We start from the raw sequence: 21,347 nt of genomic DNA on the forward strand, positions 1-21,347 counted from the left end.
CAAACAGGCATGGGGCGCCCGGGAGGAGCCTGGTCCGGTGGAGCGGACAGACGATCAGGCCGAAGACAAGGACGAGGAAGAGGAGGAAGAAGAGGAGAGAGAGAACGGAGAGAAAAGAGAGGGAGGAGAAGACAGGTGTGTGTGGGTGTCGTGTTGTCTCTACTTACTGCAAACACCCACTCTGCCAACCTCCCAGAAAGGGGTGACTTTGCCATCTTCCTTATGATGTCATTATTGCACCCACTCACTTACTACAAGATGAAAGCATGACCTCATCGAGAGAGAGAGAGAGAGAGAGAGAGAGAGAGAGAGAGAGAGGGAGAGAGAGTTTCTATGTGTTTGCTGGTGTGGCCACCCAGGAAAATCCTGCATTCCTGAGCTGTGCCAGACACCATTGTGTGCATGAGTTGCTCTTTAGAGTTACTGCAGCTAATGTTTAACATGACATGACAACCATAAGGCCACTTGCAAGCGTGATGCGTGAATAAGTTCCTAAGTAACACAAAGGGTTTGCCTTAACTGACAATTGAGTACTCTTGTGTTGCGCTTTGAAAGTTGAACCAAGTTCAACACTCGGCTTGTTCAATGCTAGCACTGCAACCGTTCTGCTGCCAAACCATAACGAAAGGAAACCTGCCGCTTGCGGCTGGTCAGTGTGATCCCCGCCTAACATGCTTTTCTAGGCATACCCTACTGCATATCTCTACTATACTCTCTCCCTCCCTCTCTCCCTCTCTCTCTCTTTCTCTCTCTCTCTCTGTCTCTTTCTCTCAATTCAGCTCAATTTAGTGTCAAATGTGTTTTATTGACATTGCAAATCATACACCACATCATTCACAAGAGGAGTAGAACATGAATAAATAAACACAAAAAAGAAATCACACACACACACACACACACACGCACACACACGCACACACACACACGCACACACACGCACACACACGCACACACACGCACACACACACACACACACGCACACACACGCACACACACGCACACACACGCACACACACACACACACACACACACGCACACACACGCACACACACACACACGCACACACACGCACACATACAAAGTATTTACACAAATAGGGTATATGAACATGAACATTCTGTCCATCACATTAGGGCTCGGGAGTCCGAGGGATCCAGCAGCCTCAGGGAAGGGGGCAGGCTGCCGACGCCCAAACTGCGGACCTTGGGCCTCGCTCAGCGGACTCACCACGACCGCACCACCCCTGCTGCCGGTAACCTGCCATTCTTGAACTCACCGTCGTCAGTTGACAAAAGGAGGGTTGAGCTTGAGAAATACTGATGTATTGCTTGAGCAATGTAGGAAAGTTCTTTTATGAGCTTGTTCGTTTGTTGTACTATATATGACTAAATTGTGGAATTCATATCATTCAGAATCAGTATTGATGCTTTATTAGCCAAGTATGTTAACACACACAAGGTGTTTGTTATTGTGTACGACTAAACACACACAAGGAGTTTGTTATTGTATACGACTAAACACACACAAGGAGTTTGTTTTTGTATATGACTAAACACACACAAGGAGTTTGTTATTGTATACAACTAAACACACACAAGGAGTTTGTTTCTGGCCATTGGTGGCTTCCAGCAGTACAGAAAAAAGCAACAATGCCAACCGCATTGCGTAATGCCCAATTGGCAATATAGTGGCAGAGCAGCAAGGAAGTAAAAAAAGTAAAGCATAGGGGCATAAGTGGCAAAAGAGGACGTGGCATAATAGATGGCTCAGGTTAGCTGTTTATAAGGGTGAACAAGCTACTGGAGCTACTATACAGTGTTCTGCAGTGCCTGTCGTAGGGGAAACCATGGAAACAGTTTGGTCCAGGGTGTGAGGACCCCTGGAAATGTAGCTGACCTGTCTGCGTTACAAGTCCTGGAAGGAGAGCAGGGAAGTCCTAGTGACTCGATCACTTGTTCTAACTGTTCTGGCAAAAAAAACCCTGCGTGAAGAGTTAAACATGTCAACATGAAGCAATAAACCCTGCATAGTGACCCTGCGGAGTGAGGCGTGTCAACATGAAGAGTGTGCAGCAGGCGTACTGGTGCAGTAGGCCCATTGCACCAGATACAGTAGCAAGGACAAGCTCGCTCTGCATCAAATTTCCCTTGACAGGCCAGTGGTCCCCCTAAACAGTTTCCTCAGTTTCACTCTGACTACTCCGTGATGGGGATCACCCACCTGAGGTCAGATGCAACCGCGCTCCAGTCCTCTCATGTATGTAGTCCCGCTTGACCTTTAACCACAAGGAAATGTTGTGGCCAGCCGTGCGCTGGGTCATAGTGCCTTACTCCGTCTCACTGCCATATTAGCGTGCGCTGGGTCATAGTGCCTTACTCCGTCTCACTGCCATATTAGCGTGCGCTGGGTCTTAGTGCCTTACTCCGTCTCACTGTCATATTAGCGTGCGCTGGGTCTTAGTGCCTTACTCCGTCTCACTGTCATATTAGCGTGCGCTGGGTCTTAGTGCCTTACAGTACTCCGTCTCACTGCCCTTATTAGCGTGCTCTGGGTCTTAGTGCCTTAGTCAGTCTCACTGCCCTATTAGCGTGCGCTGGGTCTTAGTGCCTTACTCCGTCTCACTGTCATATTAGCGTGCGCTGGGTCTTAGTGCCTTAGTCAGTCTCACTGCCCTATTAGCGTGCGCTGGGTCTTAGTGCCTTACTCCGTCTCACTGTCATATTAGCGTGCGCTGGGTCTTAGTGCCTTAGTCAGTCTCACTGCCCTATTAGCGTGCGCTGGGTCTTAGTGCCTTAGTCAGTCTCACTGCCCTATTAGCGTGCGCTGGGTCTTAGTGCCTTACTCCGTCTCACTGTCATATTAGCGTGCGCTGGGTCTTAGTGCCTTACAGTACTCAGTCTCACTGCCCTTATTAGCGTGCTCTGGGTCTTAGTGCCTTAGTCAGTCTCACTGCCCTATTAGCGTGCGCTGGGTCTTAGTGCCTTACTCAGTCCCTATTTGGTTGGTGTTCTTTTTTATTCTATATTTCTTTATTTGGATTAGTGAAAAGTTGAAATGGCATTTTGAAATGGGCATGGGTCAGATTCAGATTCTTGTGAGCACTATGGTTACATGTGCACCATAGTTCCCCCAGAAAACTTTGTGTGTGTGTGTGTGTCTGTGTTTCTACATCTAGGTGGGTGTATTTGTGTGTGTGTGTGTGTGCGAGATTTGAAGTCACGAAAACATGCATGCGCAACTAAGAGGCAGAAAGCACCATAGAACAGCATAGAACAGTGCTCTTTATGAAAAAAATACAATGAAGGTTTGTGCTGAAAACTGCACCAATTCGAAATGATGATGGTTAGAGAATATTCAATATGTTCAATGCATGTCACGTTAATGCATGTCTTCGCCAAAAACGGCAAAAGACAATGTTATATTAATAATGCAAATGAACGACAAACTATGAAATAAAGTCTGAAATGAGATGTTATTATCATTAAGACAACAGGGGTATACAAAAAAAATCCGATTGTAGCTTACAGCAGCTGATAGTTAGGTTAAGTTTATAACGTTGTGGACGGCCACCAAGCGTCTTCTGCCCCACGCCTGCGCGTGCATCTAGTTTTGTTGGTAAACGGGAAACCTGTGTATGTATGTGTGTATGTTTGTTTCAATATATGTGTGTGTGTGTGTGTGTGTGTGTGTGTGTGTGTGTGTGTTTGCCAGGAGGAGCCATTTTGGTATCTCCCCCAAGAGTGAGGGCCTCTATGCGTGAACGACCGAGCCCGTCTCCCCAGGGGAAACCCCGCTCGCCACAAAGGCTCATGGGACATGTTTCCCCAGCCCCAACACCCGGCAAGGTGGGTCACAACTGTTCCACAGTATCAGTCAGCTTACACGCAACTGCTCCTATAGTTAGTTAGTTAGTTAGTTATTGACTAAATTGAAAATAAGGTGTGAGCAAAACAATGGCAATAGAAAACCAAGGTGTTCTATTGCCATTGTTTTGCCCAAACCTTATTTTCACCGAATTTACAATACCCCTTTAATTATTTCTTCGGAACCAGGAAGTGTTCAAATGTTAAAGGGACACCAGGCAATCCTGATGCTTTTTCTCTACGAAGCTCCCCCTAGCGTCTGTATGTGTCGATACGTATACGAACCCTCGCTCGGACTGAAGCTCTTTTCCTTTTCTTTGCATCTTCCGTCAGGGGTTTTCGCTGCTTCTTCGCCGGCTCTGCCATTATATAGACGTTTGCAACAATCGCTAGCGTTTTGTTAGCCTGCGTCTGTGCTCGGGATGCAGGATGTAAACTGATCCTGCTTCTCGCGATGTCTGAGACGTTGTGAGACTAATGTCGGCGGGTCGGCGGCTAATGTCGGCGGGTCGGATACACAAAACTTGCAAGCGGGATATTCTTCCTACAGGCAGTTGGGGCGGGCAAGAGAGTCTTTATTCGCCCTGTAATGAGTCATTTAACCATATACTTACGAAGATGATTAATTAACGCAAACACGTTGCCTGGTCTCCCTTTCATGCTAAAAACTACAAGCTTCCAGTTGATTTCGCCACTCTATGAAGATGGGTGTGATTAAAATCAACTGCCATTTTCTGTTGAGCTCACTCAGTTTTTGCCATCTACGTATAAGTGACATCTGTCTATTCCCTAGATCTGTCTATGTACAGCATATCACATCCATTGTCTAACAGTATAGTCCTTTGTGCATTCACTTCAGATGTTATTGGTTACAATACAGATTCCTATGATAAGCAGAAACAGGTAAATTCAGTAAACATTATTCAAAATTGTGTTTACCATTGCAGGATTCATCACACCAGTTCTATAGAAGTTGCTTCACATACATAAGCACCTTTTCTCCTTTGCAATAACGTTGGGCTCATGCCCTGTGAACCAAATCTCAGAAACAGATGTCATTAAAAATGAATTAAAATAATGCATATTACCATGTTTGCAGTAATGTTTAAAGTGTAATTCCAGCGAAATTTGACCCAAAGGTGTTTTCCTGCATTAAAACACATCAAATAAGCTGTGGAGACAGTAATTTTCGTTGATTAACCACTACAGAGCTTGGCTTGGTATATATGCTCTTCCCCCAAATCGCAAACAGTGGAGAGTAGCTATGGGCAGTAAGCTAAACGCTTCCCAAATAGCATTTTTTTAACCAGTAATATTGTTCAAAACAGCACCAAACCTCGTCAGTAGCATGCTTAGGGTCTCTTGACAGTCTTTTATAATAACTCCGGGTTCGCTAACTAGGTGTTGGTGCTTCGTTTCATGTGTAGAGGCCCTAAGCAAGCTACTGCCCATTGCTATGCCACTGTTAGCTCTGTAGTGGTTGATCAACTAAAAGGAATGTGCCCACAGCTTATTTGATGTGTTTTAATGCAGAAAAATACCCTTGGGTCTATTTTCGCTGGAATTACACTTTAACATTGAGTCACATTGTAAATGTTTATGGCAAGAGGGGAAAAGTTATGTGTAAATTAACATAAACAAATCATATGCCTCTCATATTAAAGTTTACTAGCAGAGTTTTTAACATTTCATCAAAAGACTCCATTCCACAACAATTGGAGGTTCTAAAATGTCACGTTAAATTCAATGAACCTAGATATTCTTTATTCTTACACCGGTCTGATGGTACCTGTTGAAGATAGATTTATTTCATTATCCACAATGCATTAATTGCCAGTATGGTTGACGCTGATAGGGTCATATTTTGTCATAATTGTATCACCAAGCCAACCTCCTTTAGTTTTTGTCACAGCCATTGTGATCTTGTCCCACAGGCAGAGGAGGCTAGGCTGACCCGCACGCCTCCCGCAGCAGGCCTGACGACTGTGGACCATCTGCCACTCCGTGATGACGCCTGGTATGGTGCGGGTCTGTCCAAGGAACCCCCCAAAAGGTCGTCGGTCCCAAGGTCGTCTCGAAGGGGGGACCCCAATGTGAAGGCCTGGACTGCCCCCTGGGCCACACTGCCTGCCAACCGAATCCAAGGTGCGCTCAGGGACCCCGAGTTCCAGCACAATGGTACGTTCCATCGCTGACCCCATTATACTACCTCTGGCAGACTTGTTTGGTTTATTCCTCAGGGCTGAGCTACACCAGGCACGTAACTGAAGCGTTCCGTTCGTGTTGCGTCTGCTGCAACAATTAGCTTCCACTATAATGTATGTTGGAAAAAAATAGACCACTCTTCTAAAATGGATTTTACGCGTTGCGAACGGAACGATTCAGTTACGCACCTGGTGTAGCTTCCCGGTCAATCTCTCAGTTATGCTTTGAGGAGGATCCACAACCAAGTGTCAGAACTTTAGTGTGCGCAACAGTGGCATAGCCAGAAATGTTCAAATGGGTGGGCACAGAATAAAACAGGTGGGCAAAGCCAATTTGATTGAACATAAGATAGGCCTAGATTAGATGCATACAAACATTCATCATAGTCATATTATATTTATGACATAACATTGGAATTTATTGAACGCATTTGATCACAGCCGACAGATTACGCAGAAACATTTTCAACTGGAGCAAAAAATGCATGAATGTATAGATTTGGCGCGTCACATGAAACACAATTGAGACCACACAGATTGACCATATTGGACAAGTGCAAAGCCTTATCATAGGCATGGTACATGCATGACATGAAAAGTGGAACTTGGCCTATTGAACGAATTTCATCATAGCTGACAAATTACGTATAGTCGGCTAAACATTTTAAACTTGCGCAAAACTGCATAAACACAGCATCGGCGTGTCACATAAAACACAAATTGAAGCATAAGATTGATAATTGGACAATCCTACTGCAAAGCCTTTTCATAGGCATGCTCAGACAGAAAAAGTGGAATATGAATGCATTTCATCACACAGCTGACAATTACGCAGAAACGCATGGCATGTAACTTTTATGACATGAAAAAGTGGAATTTATTAAACGCTTTCGATCACAGCAATACGCTGTTAGGCCTACATGAACGTAGCTTAGGTGTGTTATCACATCAAATTGAAACAGATTGGACATTTGTGGTATATTGCGTCTGTCTGTTGTACATCATACACTTTTCTCTGTGTTCTTATTTCCCATGTACACCAACAAAAGTTTTAAAAAATTATTTCCATTACTATGTTGTTGCGTTGTAAACAATTTTCCAGTCAGCCCACCACTGACTAACTGATTTTCCACTACCCTGCTCTCTGTCTGAATCACTCTCTGCGTAGTAATGACATGTATTAGTGACCTCGTCTGCAGCTTTTTCCATGAGGTAAAATTTGATGGTCATTGATCAATGAAGCGACAATCATTTTCATGGCATTTCTGCATTTCAGCATTTCTGCACAAAAGGTAGCTCATTTGGAATATAAGCAACTTTAAGAAATCAACTGTATCATATCTGGGTTCAAGATCAATTTAACAAATAACTGCAGTGTGAGAAATGATCACCAAATATTGAAAGCATTACAGGCAAATAGTGATACAATAATGCATCTATAAAATAGTTGCATAGTGATTAATCATTAAATGCAGTATATCAGTGAATCCTTTGGACCAGCAATGAATTTTGATATTGTAAGACAAAATTGCAGTGTTGTGTTTCCATGAAAGCCAGGTCAGCCAAAAAAGTGATTTCAAAGTGATTTCAGTAGGAAACGCAACAATGACAATGAGTTTACCGTCAGAGAGAAGAGGTGAGGTCAAGTTCCTGCTAGCAACAGAGCGTTAGGGGGATTGGTGCACATAATGTAGGTCACTTCCCATCCTCCACGTTTGCATTTTCTCCTTACAGTGAGAAGCATGCTTATGTTGTGCATTAACTAAAACTAACTACATAAGCATCTGCAGCCCAGCACACTTGATGGTATGCATTTATAAACCCAGAATCAATAGTAAAGAACACACACAGCTGCTGTGTGATTAAACAGCTACCATTACATCCCTTCCTTGTAATATTACATAACGTGCAAGTTCATTTTACAAGGAAGCACTTAATATTATGCAACTTGGCAACACTGGGATTCTAGCAAAAGATACAGTACACCACAGATACAGTGCGCCGCATTAAACAAAAGTTTGGATGCGGGAGGAAATGTTATACTAATTTGTTGATATGTTATACTGATTTGTTATACAGAATGTTATACTGATTTGTTGCTGTGGTGCTTCAGGCCATAATACTTGATGCACACATGTATGTTGTGTAGGCTACACTCTCTTTGAGTGACTTAAGAGAATGGAATTAAAAATGACAAACTGTGCAGCAGTTACCAATAGTGTTTCAAAATGATAAATGTTGGAGAGAATGCAATTTATTGATTGAACTGCAGTTCAAAGGCCCTGGTTCCACGTGTGAGACAAGTCCTTACTCCGGGTGCTTGCATGTGAGCCCGGTGTTGACTTGCGTTATAAAGCAAACATGTGTCATCCCGGAAATTCCCATCTATTGTTCCTGTACCTCATGCTCTTTAGGCGCTCCGCTGTTGCTCTCATTGGACTTATGCATTGCCTTGATAATGCACAGGTATACTGTACTGCCACCGATATCTTTCAGGTCTGGAAAGTGGTGCAGTACAGCATGGTCATGTTTTTGATAGTCTTTTTCACCTGCTCATTGGGTCTTGCTGTCTCATTTCTGCAAGTGCACTAATGTTCATGAATGCCTTTTTTATATCTTGACCTTATTGATTGGCGCTGTCTAGACATCTAGACAATTTCCTGTTGGTTTTGTAGGCGGTTGCCTAATACAGTTAGCGGTTAGGCCACTTTGCATCTTTACCCAGATTAGCTGCAAGCAAGCACATACACTTCACCAAAACGTGTGCCTGTCACGTGGACATTTCAAGTTGGTTGACTGTCTTGATCCATTTCATTTTTAGTTCATTTTAAATAATAATTTCTTCCTCCTTGAAGGTAACTTGGGTCTTCATCGACCAGGACTCTTTGTGTATCCTTCAAGTGATACCACTCTGTCGGATGATGGTAAAAAGTCATTCAGTGCTTCTCTTCCTGCTCCAAACATGCACCAAACCTGCACCAAAAAAAAGTGACTTCAAATCGTATAAATCATATAAATTGTCCATTCTACAACAGACACTCGTACACACACACACACACACACACACGCACACACACACACACGCACACACACACACACGCATGCATGCATATGCATGTGCAAACGGCAAACACACACACACATGTACATATGTGTACATATATTCATATACATATATACAGTATATATTCATACAAATATACAAACATACCCCCCCCTCACACACACACATACTGTACATACTTTTATGCATGTGTAAACATATACAGTATCTGTCTGCATGTAAAAGCATATCTGTCTGCATGCGTGAAGTGTATTGTATAGGCTGAGGCATACTATATAGTTGGAGTATGTAGTGCAGCGCTTCTTTTCTGTGCTGATCTTCCATGTTGATAACACTGATTTCTTGGCTCACCTCTGACTCCTTTTCACACAGACGACCGCATGTCACACATCTCAGCCAGATCTGCAGCGTCCTGCTCCATGGCTGACCAGGTGTTGGGCCGGGCTTTGAAGAGGAAGGAGAACTTCTGGGGGAAAAGCTAACTTCTGTGTGTGTGTGTGTATGCATGTATGTGTGCGTGTGTGTGTGTTTGTGGTTACAGCAGGTGATCAGATGAGGTTGGTGGAGATTACGATTTGCCACTAGATCAGCTGATAAACCCATGAGTCATTTTGGGACTCTCTTTTTCTCCACAAGTAAAAGGCAATACAATACTTTGAAAAATTATGTTTGACAGGTGATTACGAGGGTGTAAATTGTAGATTTTAGAAATAATTTTTTGTTAGTGTACTGTCGGTCTTAAGGAGACTTTTTTTATTACACTTTTTGGTACAGCAAAATGTGATAACTTGCTCTTGTAAGAGCTCTGATTTGAATGGATTGATTGAATATATCTAATGAAATGCTATGTTTGTAAAGCCTGTGTACATTTGAATATTTACAGTTTGTACATTTTGTACATCTGTGCCTAACAATTCAGAGACCAGTCTCGACTAAGACCATTTGTTTTGTTTAGGAACAGATTATGCTCTGTATGATACTACACTTCGGAAACATGCCTCAATAAAGATTTCAATGATCAAAATAAGCTTGAGCATATGTTCCTCTTTCCTGTATATTATGTAGCCTGACTCCGCCAGATGGATTGCTTCGCATTTGCTCCGCATATCCATCTGGGAACTTTCCGTTGGAGAATGTTTGGGAAGGGGCGAAAATATTGGTTAGCTGATTGGATAAACCATCTTTCTATCACCACCTATGTTGGTGATAGACGGGCCAAATCAACCAATCAGATGAACGAAGCGTTCTTCTATTGCCATCTTTTAACATACAAGTTAGGTAAGTAGCTAACATTAACGTTTTTAAACTTACCATTTGTATGTGACATGAACCTCATCAACGACAATCCCCACCAAGTTTTCATGGTAGGCTACACTTCTGAAGAAAGCATCTTCTCGTTAAGTAGCCTAACTAAGATTCAGGGCTACCAAACACTAACTGAAATTGGCCGTGGAGGATGTCTGTGTCCTTCATTACTCCCAGCTACATTGCAGAGACTCCCAGCTTCCTAGCTTCCCAGGAATACTCGAATATTCAGATAAAACTTCAGCGATAGCTATGCTCATCTCATCCGTGGAAGACGCTATGTTGTATTCACTCATACTCTTCTAAGTGGCTTTAAATTAGGGCTGTCAAAATAACTGATTTATTTCGATTAATTAATTTAAGAAAAAAATAACTGATTTAAAAAAAAAATTGTGCGGATTAACCGATTCCGTATGACCTTTGACCCTAAGCTGTTCTAGTCAGTAACCATTAGACTGTAAAATGAAGGAGAGAGAAGAAAATGTGCTGCCTAGATCATTGATTGTAATATTTACTTTTAAAAAACAGCCTGATGGTGTTGATAAAAATAAAGTGTTGATTAAAATAAAGTCCTCTGCAATGTCTGCAGCAAAGAATTTGCATATCACCGGAGTTCGTCAACTCTATCGCACATCAATGCAAAGAAATAGTGTTGACATTGAGGGGAGTGTTAATTTATTTTCATTGTGTCCCCTAGGTTATATCTGTAACCTGAAATGCCTAGTATGTGAAAAAAAAACTTCTACCGAAGTACTTTTGAATTTATTTCCTCAGTATATCATAGATTATTATGGCCATTATTTGAACAGTGAAAATAATAATAAAAGAGTTTTTGAACTTTAATGTCACTAATGCTGATTATTCAATGATTCATTTTAATTTAAATATTTAAAATACTTTCACAGCAAAAATGATATGCGATTAATTTAGATGAATTAATCACAGAGTATGTAATTAATTCGATTAAATGTTTTAATCAATTAACAGCCTCACCTCCCGGATCAAGGCCTATCCTACTCACACTGCCCTCTACCAGCTGACCACCACAGAGTTTCTCCCCTCCAGTCATCTCACTCCTAGTTTTCTCTTTGTACTTCTACACGGTTGACGCTGTGCATCTCTTTCTTTTTCGTCTTTTTCTTTCTCTCCTGTTTGCGCATATACCAGGGCTCCCACAGATAAGTGTCTATTCCAGACACATTTTTGGGGCAAAGTCATGGAATATCAGTGAATTTTGTTGTAGCAGTTTAAAATGTACAACATATTTGCATGCATTACAAGTATTTCCATGCAGAATTGTTATATCTGATTATTAGCTTTACTGCTTGCTTGAGTATCCCAACTTTGTTTATTTGATTCCCATTTATTTATCTCCCGGTCTAAAAAAGTATATATTGTACCATTGAGTACAGTACATAGTAAGTCATGGAAATTCAGTTTTAGAAAAAGGAAAAAGTCATGGAACCCTGATATAGTTCTTTATTATACGGCTCTTCACAATGCTAGTAGAACACTCCATTGACTTTAATGGGATTTCCCAAAGTTCTAGCGGTAAATAAATTCATGTAATTACCGCTGCAAACATATAATTATGACCGCCGTGCAGCGAAGCTGTACTGCTGTACCGCTGGACTGGACCCCCCGAAAGGAGGGTAGGGCAGACACAGTTTTCTGTGAATATCTTGAGAACTGTAGGGCCTAGAATGACCAATTTTTAATGACCAATCTGTTTATGCACACATGTGCATAAACAGATACACACACACACACATACATTCACAGTAATCACCCGCTTCAGTTTGCGTACAAACATCACAGAGGGGTAGACGACGCCATACTGACGCTGCTGCATGGAGCCTATACCCACCTTGAGAAGCCCAAGTCCTTTGTACGGCTGGTGTTCATAGACTTCTCGAGTGCCTTTAACACTGTGCAACCCCATCTAATGGGACAACATCTTATCCAGATGGAGGTCAATCCCCACCTCATACTCTGGGTGCTCTCATTTCTGACAGACAGACACCAGAGAGTGAGAGTTAACGGCCACCTCAGCTCATCCAGAGGGATCTCTACAGGTGCTCCACAGGGCTCTGTCATCTCACCAGTTCTTTACACTCTCTACACCAACAACTGCAGAAGCACAAACCCAGACATTACATACATCAAGTATTCTGACGTCACTGTCATCATGGACTCCACAAACTCATCCGATCAGCTACAGTATGAGCTGGCCACTTTTTCAAACTGGTGCAGCCGGAACTGCCTTGATCTCAATATCACTAAAACAAAAGAACTAACTAGATGTACCGCAGAGCGGTACAAAATATGACCGCCGCCCAGTCCAGCACATTTTTTCCACAAAAATAAATCACGCTGAAAGGCCTGTATGATTCTAGCTGTTTCACTAAATTGCATTATCCACACTCAATTCTCACTGATAACTGCTAGACAACAAGTACCAAAACATGATTAGTTCATAGATTTCACATGTAAAAATCATTTTATACAACCCCACCTCCATCTTGCCTGTTCATAATTCTGAGAAATTCTTGAATTGTGTGCATGTACATGTTTATGTTATGTGTGTGTGTGTGTGTGTGTGTGTGTGTGTGTGTGCATGTGCTTGTGTGTGTGCCTGCGTATGTGCCTGTGCATGCAAGCGTACATATGTCTACTGTGTGAGTATGTGTCATACGTATGATTACTGTGAATGTATGTGTGTGTGTGTGTATCTGTTTGTGCACATGTGTGCACATGAAATGGGTTAACATGACACCTGGAGGCAAACATATGGAAAAAAAATGGTCATCCTAGTCCCTATGGTTCTCAAGATATTCACAGAGAACTGTGTCTGCCCTACCCTCCTTTCGGGGGGTCCAGTCCAGCGGGGGGGCTACAGATCAAAACGAAAAATGACGGTTCCATGCTATCCATGTGGGGTTACATGTCCACCAAGTTTTGTGTACCCCGGTCTTTCAGTGTCCCGGGAATCCTTGTTGGTGTACGTCACTAAATGTACACATACATTATTTTATTGTAAGGCCCCCCATGAACGAAAGTACACAAAATTTGGCATGCATTCGGAGGGTGTCATAATGATCCTACACTTTTAATTTTGTGCAGTTTTGACCTTGTCAGCCAGAGATATTGTGATGAAAACACCTAATTTTTTGCTTTTTAATTTTTAACTAGGTGGCACTATACATGAAATAAGTGGTAATGGGATGGGTTGACATGCCCCCTTAAGACCAACATACATAAAAAAGGTGGACCTCCTAGGCCCTACGGTTCTCGAGATATTCACAGAAAACTATCTCCGGCCACCTACAGGCCAGTTGGTGTATAGTAACATAAATTAATTTATTGTGTGGCCCCCCATGAACGGAATTCCACGAAACTTGGCGTGCATACAGAGGGTGTCATAATGATCCTATACTTCCAATTTCGTGCAGTTTTGACTATGTTAGGTCACAGATACCTGCGATTACAACACCTCATTTTTACTTTTTTGTGTTTAACTAGGTGGCGCTATACATGGAATGGGTTGACATGGCCCCTTGAGATTAACATACAAAAAAAAAAGGTCCTCCTAAACCCTACGGTTCTCGATATATTCACAGAAAACTGTGTCTGCCCTACCCTCCTTTCGGGGGGTCCAGTCCAGCGGGGGGGCTACAGATCAAAATGAAAAACAATGGTTCCATGCTATCCATGTGGGGTTACATGCCCACCAAGTTTCGTGTACCCCGGTCTTTCAGTGTCCCGGGAATCATTGACGGAAATTTGGGCATGCGAAAAAGAAAAGAAAAAAAAAATCTGACTAAACCTATATGACCGCCGCGCAGCGAAGCGGCGGTCATAATAATAGACTTCAGAGAGGCCCCCCCCACCATCCCCACTCTGACTGTCAACAACCAGCCGATAGAGAGGGTTGACACATACAGATATCTTGGGACAATAATTGACCACAAACTCAACTTCAAAACAAATACCGATACCATTTACTCCAAGTGTCAGCAGCGTCTCTCTTTTTCCTACGTAAACTCCGCAAACTCCAGGTCCACCAATCCGTTCTGACAGCATTCTACAGATGTTTCATTGAATCCATAATCACCTTCAACATCACTTCCTGGTTTGGAGCACTGTCAAACATCCATAGGAACCCACTAAACAGAATCATCAAACTGAGCAGTAAAATAACTGGACAACAGCAGGAATCACTCACCAGCATATACAACAAAAGGACTAAGCAAAAAGCAAAACAAATCACTTTGGACATCACACACACTCTACACAGTCAGTATTGCCTCCTACCCTCAGGCCACAGATACAGAGCACCTACACTAAGGACAAATAGAGCCCTGTCAAGCTTTGTCCCAGCATCCATTAGACTTTTGAATGGTTGAACTGTCTTCTCTCTCTTTTAACACATTGGACTCTTTTTAACTATTATTTATTGTCCCTCCACTGTGGAGATATTAACAACTTATTTATTCATCAGGCTCAGCAAAGTTTTTATTATCTGCCATATGTCCAGTGTGGGCTGAAGATGATGTGTGTGTGTGTGTGTGTGTGTGTGCGTGTGTGTGTGTGTGTTTGTTTATTGTATGTATTGTTGGGTATGGACACACCCTGATGCTCTTCCACATGTGAAGTTCCTAATGGAAAAATAAAGTTCTTTGAATTGAATAATCATACGTATGACACATACTCACACAGTAGACATATGTACGCATGCATGCACATGCACAAACACACATACGCAGACAAACACACAAGCACGCACACACACACACACACACACATAAACATAAACGTGTGCACGCACACATGCACACAATTCAAGAATTTCTCAGAATTATGAACAGGCAAGATGGGGGTGGGGTTGTATAAAATGAATTTTACATGTGAAATCTATGAACTAGTCATGTTTTTGTACTTGTTGTCTAGCAGATACCAGTGAGAATTGAGTGTGGATAATGCAATTTAGTGAGACAGTTAGAATCATATAGGCCTTTCAGCGTGATTTATTTTTGTGGAAAAAATGTGCTGGACTGGGCGGCGGTCATATTTTGTACCGCTCTGCGATACATCTAGTTTCCCCAGTAATGACCGGCGTTCTATACATTATCCCTTACATAGTGTGAGGTTGACATGCAGAGGTGTAGTGGTAAAATAAGAGGTGGGTAACTATGAATTCTGTGATCACGGTAAGGTGGACTGTGCCATGCGGTATTAGATTTTTAGAAAAGGCATTCAGAACATGTTTGATGATGGTGGTTATTGTCCAATGTTTATAACAATACCAATGGCATTAAATGATTCCTAGAGTGTTGATGAGTGTACATATTGTGAATGTGAATAATACAGTGTGATTTTTTTAATGTTGAAAGTTGCAATTGGTGAATAAATTCTTTTGAGAGGTGGATAAACTCTTATTGTATAGGAAGTGGATAAACTCTATTTCTGAAATTTCAGAGGTGGGTTAACTGTGTTTACTTGCGTTTAGCCTCCACTACATCCCTGTTTACACGGCTGGACAGCATCTGTTTCTCGCCTCCGTCGCAGCCTCCTACATGTACACAGCCCCCGGGGGCTTGCCCTGGGGTGTCAGCTTGTGTGCTGACCCATGACGTCGCAGCCAAGCCAGCACGGCCTCTCAGAACTCTGGACCTCTTTGTGCGACAGCTACAGACAGCCACGCACACACACTGACGCAATGGCGCGCTTTGCCCCTGCTGTTATTGATAACGGGGCTAGACCAACAGATGGTGCAGTCAGGGTTTACAAACAAGCACTGTTATTGGAAAAAAAAAACATGTCTGCTTTTCAGAGCTGCATTGTGTGGTGTTGGTGAGGCTATGTGTTTAGACTTGAGGATAAAGGGACCAGCATGGCTTCCTGCACCAATGAAAGCCTGCTGAGGTGTCACCTGGCAACATCAATGAAATTGTTTCAGAGGGCAGTGGGCTCTTCCTCTTATTGGCAGCGACTGTGCAAACACAATAAAGTCGCTCCAACAATACCAATGCTCATGTGCTTACAGCCTTCATTGTGTTTGCTCAATATCAGAGGGTGGGGAATTCACACATTCATAAGCGGATGTTCCTACTGTAGGCTTCGTCAAAATTAAAAAAAAATGGACCTGGTTAGCATTAAATTACCTGTATTATGTTGATGGAGTTTTGATCACCTGACGGATGACGGTTCAAAAGAGGAAATGATATCATGTCATGTTTTGCCCCTTAATGTTGTCATTATTACCAGTATGTCTAGTTGCTATATTTCAAACAGGTAGTGTCAAGGGGGTAGTACACATGAAAGGAAATGGGAAACCACAATGACGTTCAGATAAAATCTAGGACACTTCTTGAGGATATAAATACTGTCTCAGCTCAGGGGGACAGCATGCAATCCTGCAAGGTAAGAAGTCAGTCAACCTTTCAAGGATTGTAAACTCAAAGGATTTGCCTGTGGTTGTGATTGATTGAGAAAATGTGTTTTCATTTCTAGGAGTCACAGCAATTGTGTTCACTGCCAACGTCCACCGCCCAGCTGAAATCATGAAGAGTTTTCTTGTCCTTGCTTTCGTGGTGTGCTGCGCTGTCTGGGGAGACGCAGCGTCGATCAGGCGTAAGCACTGTTCACAACCCCTGGACAACTCCGCTACCTGGAATAACATCGAAGAAGTGTCCCATCATGTGAGTGGAGTTGCATAGAAGCGTTATTGGAGATCTTTATTTGTTATGCAACATTCTTCTTTAAATGAACGATTATGAATGGAGTTGACTAATTGGCGTTAATTTGTCTGAACAGGCGCAAGCAAAGGACAAGAACCACATGACCCGCATACTTCCAAAGATGCCCGAGAAGGAATTTAAAGTGAGTAGGCTTAGTGTGATGTATGAACCTATAGCGAATATCTGATTGTGTATAGGCTACAACTTGTTAGTTAAAGGCTTATGTGGAGTCATTAAATGTACGTTTCAAAATTGCAGGAGAATGACAGCTGCTGTGTGCACGCCAACATCTTGGACTACTACCTCAAGAATGTGCTGACCGATGATCTTCCGACTGATGATCACCACTCTCGTCTGCCCATTGTCAAAGAAGAGCTGCACAGGGTCAGACGCGACTTGGTGGCCAATGCCAACTGTGTATGTATTAACTTGTTATTGCAACAAAATGTCTTCCTGTAGCCCTATACTTTTGATTTGGTGCTGAGGCGATATCTAACAATATTTTATGTTTCTTTTTCAGGATCTAAATAAATATGATGTGTACAAGTACAACAAGACATTCAGAAAGAATTTCTTGGCGGTGAGTCTATTCTTTGATAAACGTTGATAAATTGCCCTATCCATATTAGGCTACTAGCAGGGACAGCACCTAATCAACCCCACATTTTCATTTCAGGCGGGTGTTGACGCTACGATCAAGGCAATTAGCGAGATGGATATTCTCTTTCACTACCTCTACGAATCCTGCGGGCGGGAGCGTTGCACATAAACCTCTACTGGGACACAGGTGCCCAATAACTACTTGGGCACGTAGCCCAGTCAAAGAGGCCTAGCAGCTCTATTAACCTGAAACTGACTTAATAGGCAACAGATAGCCTACATTAATTAGAATAGGACAAATTATTAGAGACTAAGGTATTTCGTGTCACTGTACCTTTATATTTATATTTATTTACGTATGATGTATTGGATTTATTTATTTATTTATATTGTAACTATTTATTATAGCCTAATTTCTGGAAAGTTTTTGAAATGTTTACGTTTGTTTTTGACAATTAGGCTAACTGTGATGGCACCATTGTCATTGTACACAGGTGGATTCGATTGAATCACTTCGTAAATGCATTGTAAAAGCATTTTTAGAGCATAGGCCATGCAAACATTGGGAAACATATTTCCAACCAAATGTATTGTTTTTGTAAACATATATATTTTTTAAAAATAAAGTCATTTGTGTAAAATAATACAAATTATTTTGTTTCGTTAATCTACACACATACAGTAGGTTACAAGGGGAGTGCCTGTAGTGAGTGCTCCCAAAGTGTTTGTTCAATAAATACCTTACTGCAGAGCACAATATGGGCGTTCCAGGGCCCGGTTCCCCGATAACACATGCACTTACAAGGATTTTCATCCTTCTCATCGATCATCCGTTTGGTTTTTCCGAGTGTTTGCCGAAAATGCCTGTAGCATGAACACGCGTGAACTATATAGATGCTAGAGGCTAGATGCTCTTAAGGGGAGCTGTCCACGTTAATAGTTCTGAAATATCCTCTAATTTGGTGATGTCAGGTGACTGCACGCACGTCACTGCTACCGTTTAAACTTGACGTTGACATCTGCATGTAAGCATCCCAGTAGGCTAAGGCTAGGCTACCCAATAGCCAGAGCCGGACAGTAACGGAGTACATTTACTTGAGTACAGTACTTGAGTACAATTTTGAGGGATCTGTACTTTACTCGAGTATCATTTTTGGGGAGTACTCATGACTTTACTCAAGTACATTTGAGAGGCAAATATTGTACTCTTTACTCCACTACATTTCTATCCATAACCGTGAGTACCCGTTACTTTTTCACAAAAAAAAGGAAAAAAGAAAAATCTCAGAAACCCTCAATTTGTTGTTTCCCTCTCAAACGTGATTGGATTGTGCAGGCGCCACTGATTGGGACAGCCTATCAGCAATCACCTTCAGCTTTCCGCCAAAGTCAACTCCATGGTCAGATTTAGATAAGAGATGAAACCATGGACGAAACAATGGATAAAGACGCAGCAGGTCCATCCCGGGAATGTGCCAACCCGTGGCCCCACCTCGCCAGACTATTTCAATTTTCTGAACAAGTTAATGATAGTTTTCGCTTCAATGTTTCAATTACAAATTACAATGCTTCAGTAGCCTAGAAATCTAGACGCACCCTAGCGGCGGCAAATTAATTTGCTCAGCCTGTACGTCTAGTAGCAAACCATAGGAATTTCTATTGGCTAACACCGTGGATGTTATCCAATCACAGCGCTCTATTTTGTTAGAGAGTCTTAAGGCAGGCTTAACAGGATAACGACAGTCCTGCGACGGTGAACAACAAGGAAGGTGGCTATGGCGAACGAAGAGCGGTTGTTTGAATCGGCGTTGGCGTCAACTTTGGAGGAGTTGGACTTGAGCAACACAATGCACTTAAGTCATTCCTTTCGAAGAAGGATGTATTTGCCGTTTTGCCGACCGGATACGGATATGGTCGTAGCGCTGGCCTATTGCATGCCTATAGGCAGTTTGAAAGACAATTCTCTGCCCGCCCCTTGGAATAAGCGAGGTGAATGGCTCGATTCCAGACTATACATTTCAATGATATAGGATGGCCCGCCAGGCTAATGCTTCAGTGTTTCAATTACAAAATAGTATTTTGTATTTGAAATACATATTTTATATACATGTATTAGAAATACTGCCCATCCCTGGCAACATGGTAAAAAGATGAAAATTACTTGATTTTACTTTCAATTCCTTTTACATTATCCAAGGTATTAACATTACATTTTTTCATAACTCCATGTAGGACGTTTCTGTACATAAATGTAAGTAAGCACTGTAGCAGTAGTAATGCAATATTTAGAAAATGTACTCTTGTACTCTTGATACTCAAGTACTTTTAAAAACAAGTACTTCAGTACTTTTACTTAAGTAGACATCTGACTGTTGTACTTTTACTTGTACTTGAGTAAAATTTAGCAAAGGGTATCTGTACTTTTACTCAAGTAATGAAGCTGTGTACTCTGTCCGTCTCTGCCAATAGCGTATGTCACACCTGTTCCTTGCTATATGTGAGAGTCCCACTGTGTGTGCTGTCTGCGCAATAGTGTTTTGTGGTGTCACTGAAGAAGACGTTTGAACATGAGGAAGAGGACGAGTAAGAAGTGAGGAAATGTGTAGGCTTAAATAACAAAGGCTTAGATTGCAGCACAGGCTAAATAACGTCCCATAGCCTACTCTGCTCTTTGTAGGCCTAGGCCTAATAAAATATAGACTTATAGTACCCTCCAGAATTATTGGCACCTCTGCTAAAGTTGACTAAAAACCGGTATAAAAAATAATCTGTTGGACAGATACTGTAGACAAAGAGAATAAGAAACTATCAATATCTTGTTTCACGTTTAAGCGTGGTTTCAAAATTAGTTTGAATCAGTTATTTTAAGAGATAGATACTTTATTAAGTTAAAAGAACAACATTGTGCTGCTTTAAACCCTACCCCTGCATAAAGGCTCACAAATACTTAGGAGCTAATGACACCAGCTTGACTGCAGTGTGTCTCTTGAGAAGGCACCTGTTGCTGAATTGCCCGCTCTTCTCAGGTGTCTGTTGGGACAGTGGGAATTCAGAGGAAATACCAGGTGACACTACACCATTAGTATACTGTACACTCACCTCAACTTCCCTCGGTCAACCATTCAGGCTCTGACCCATGGGAGATGACACTTTAGCTAGATAAACATTTCCTGGTGTGCCTGTGTGTGTGTGTGTGTTTATGTACTGTAGGCCTACTGTATGTGTGTGTTTGTGTGTGTGTGTGTGTGTGTTTGTGTGTGTGTGTGTGTTTGTGTATGTGTGTGTGTGTGTATGAATGTATGTGTTTATTGTCCTCACTGACAATAGGGAAGTTCTTGGGCATTTACAGCAGAAGGCCCAGAGGAAACACCAGTGAATGAAAACCATGGCAACAGTGGATATCCCCATTCCCCACCTCGCTAAAAATAGCCCCCTGTTTGCTTCTATTTATAGCAGGTGCCTTTATGGCAGGTCTCTTGGAAAGAATGTGGAATGCACAGAATATACATACTTCAACACTCCCCAAAGTCAGATAATTACTTCCTTGTCTTGTTCACATATGATTAGAAAG

At 42.1% G+C, this 21,347-nt stretch overlaps 2 protein-coding genes across 3 annotated transcripts in view; both read left to right on the plus strand.

Annotated features, from left to right (window-relative positions):
- The window catches only part of mdm1 (Mdm1 nuclear protein), a 22,305-nt gene extending 12,186 nt beyond the window's left edge, over positions 1 to 10,119 (plus strand). The window contains exons 10-15 of one of the 2 annotated variants that reach the window (XM_076303213.1): positions 1 to 135; positions 1,134 to 1,252; positions 3,712 to 3,845; positions 5,798 to 6,041; positions 8,923 to 8,991; positions 9,504 to 10,119. The exon at positions 1 to 135 is cut by the window's left edge and continues 102 nt beyond it. In XM_076303213.1, coding sequence (XP_076159328.1) covers positions 1 to 135; positions 1,134 to 1,252; positions 3,712 to 3,845; positions 5,798 to 6,041; positions 8,923 to 8,991; positions 9,504 to 9,613 — 811 coding nt within the window. In that variant the 3' untranslated portion in view covers positions 9,614 to 10,119. The remainder of the gene's footprint in view (positions 136 to 1,133; positions 1,253 to 3,711; positions 3,846 to 5,797; positions 6,042 to 8,922; positions 8,992 to 9,503) is intronic. The other variant, XM_076303214.1, reaches the window with a different exon arrangement.
- A 6,631-nt stretch (positions 10,120 to 16,750) lies between these two features.
- Positions 16,751 to 18,381, plus strand: il22 (interleukin 22). The gene is made up of 5 exons (XM_076302618.1): positions 16,751 to 17,137; positions 17,253 to 17,318; positions 17,435 to 17,593; positions 17,697 to 17,756; positions 17,853 to 18,381. The coding sequence occupies exons 1-5, from the start codon at positions 17,000 to 17,002 to the stop codon at positions 17,943 to 17,945; spliced, it is 516 nt and encodes a 171-aa protein (XP_076158733.1). The 5' UTR covers positions 16,751 to 16,999; the 3' UTR covers positions 17,946 to 18,381.
- The last annotated feature ends 2,966 nt before the right edge of the window (positions 18,382 to 21,347 follow it).

The sequence above is a fragment of the Alosa pseudoharengus genome, unplaced genomic scaffold (genome assembly GCF_046254945.1).
Source record: "Alosa pseudoharengus isolate Yale_2024_CS ecotype anadromous, Long Island Sound unplaced genomic scaffold, YU_APseudo_1.1 YU_APseudo_1.1_scf_24, whole genome shotgun sequence".
Taxonomy (NCBI): Eukaryota; Metazoa; Chordata; class Actinopteri; order Clupeiformes; family Clupeidae; genus Alosa; species Alosa pseudoharengus.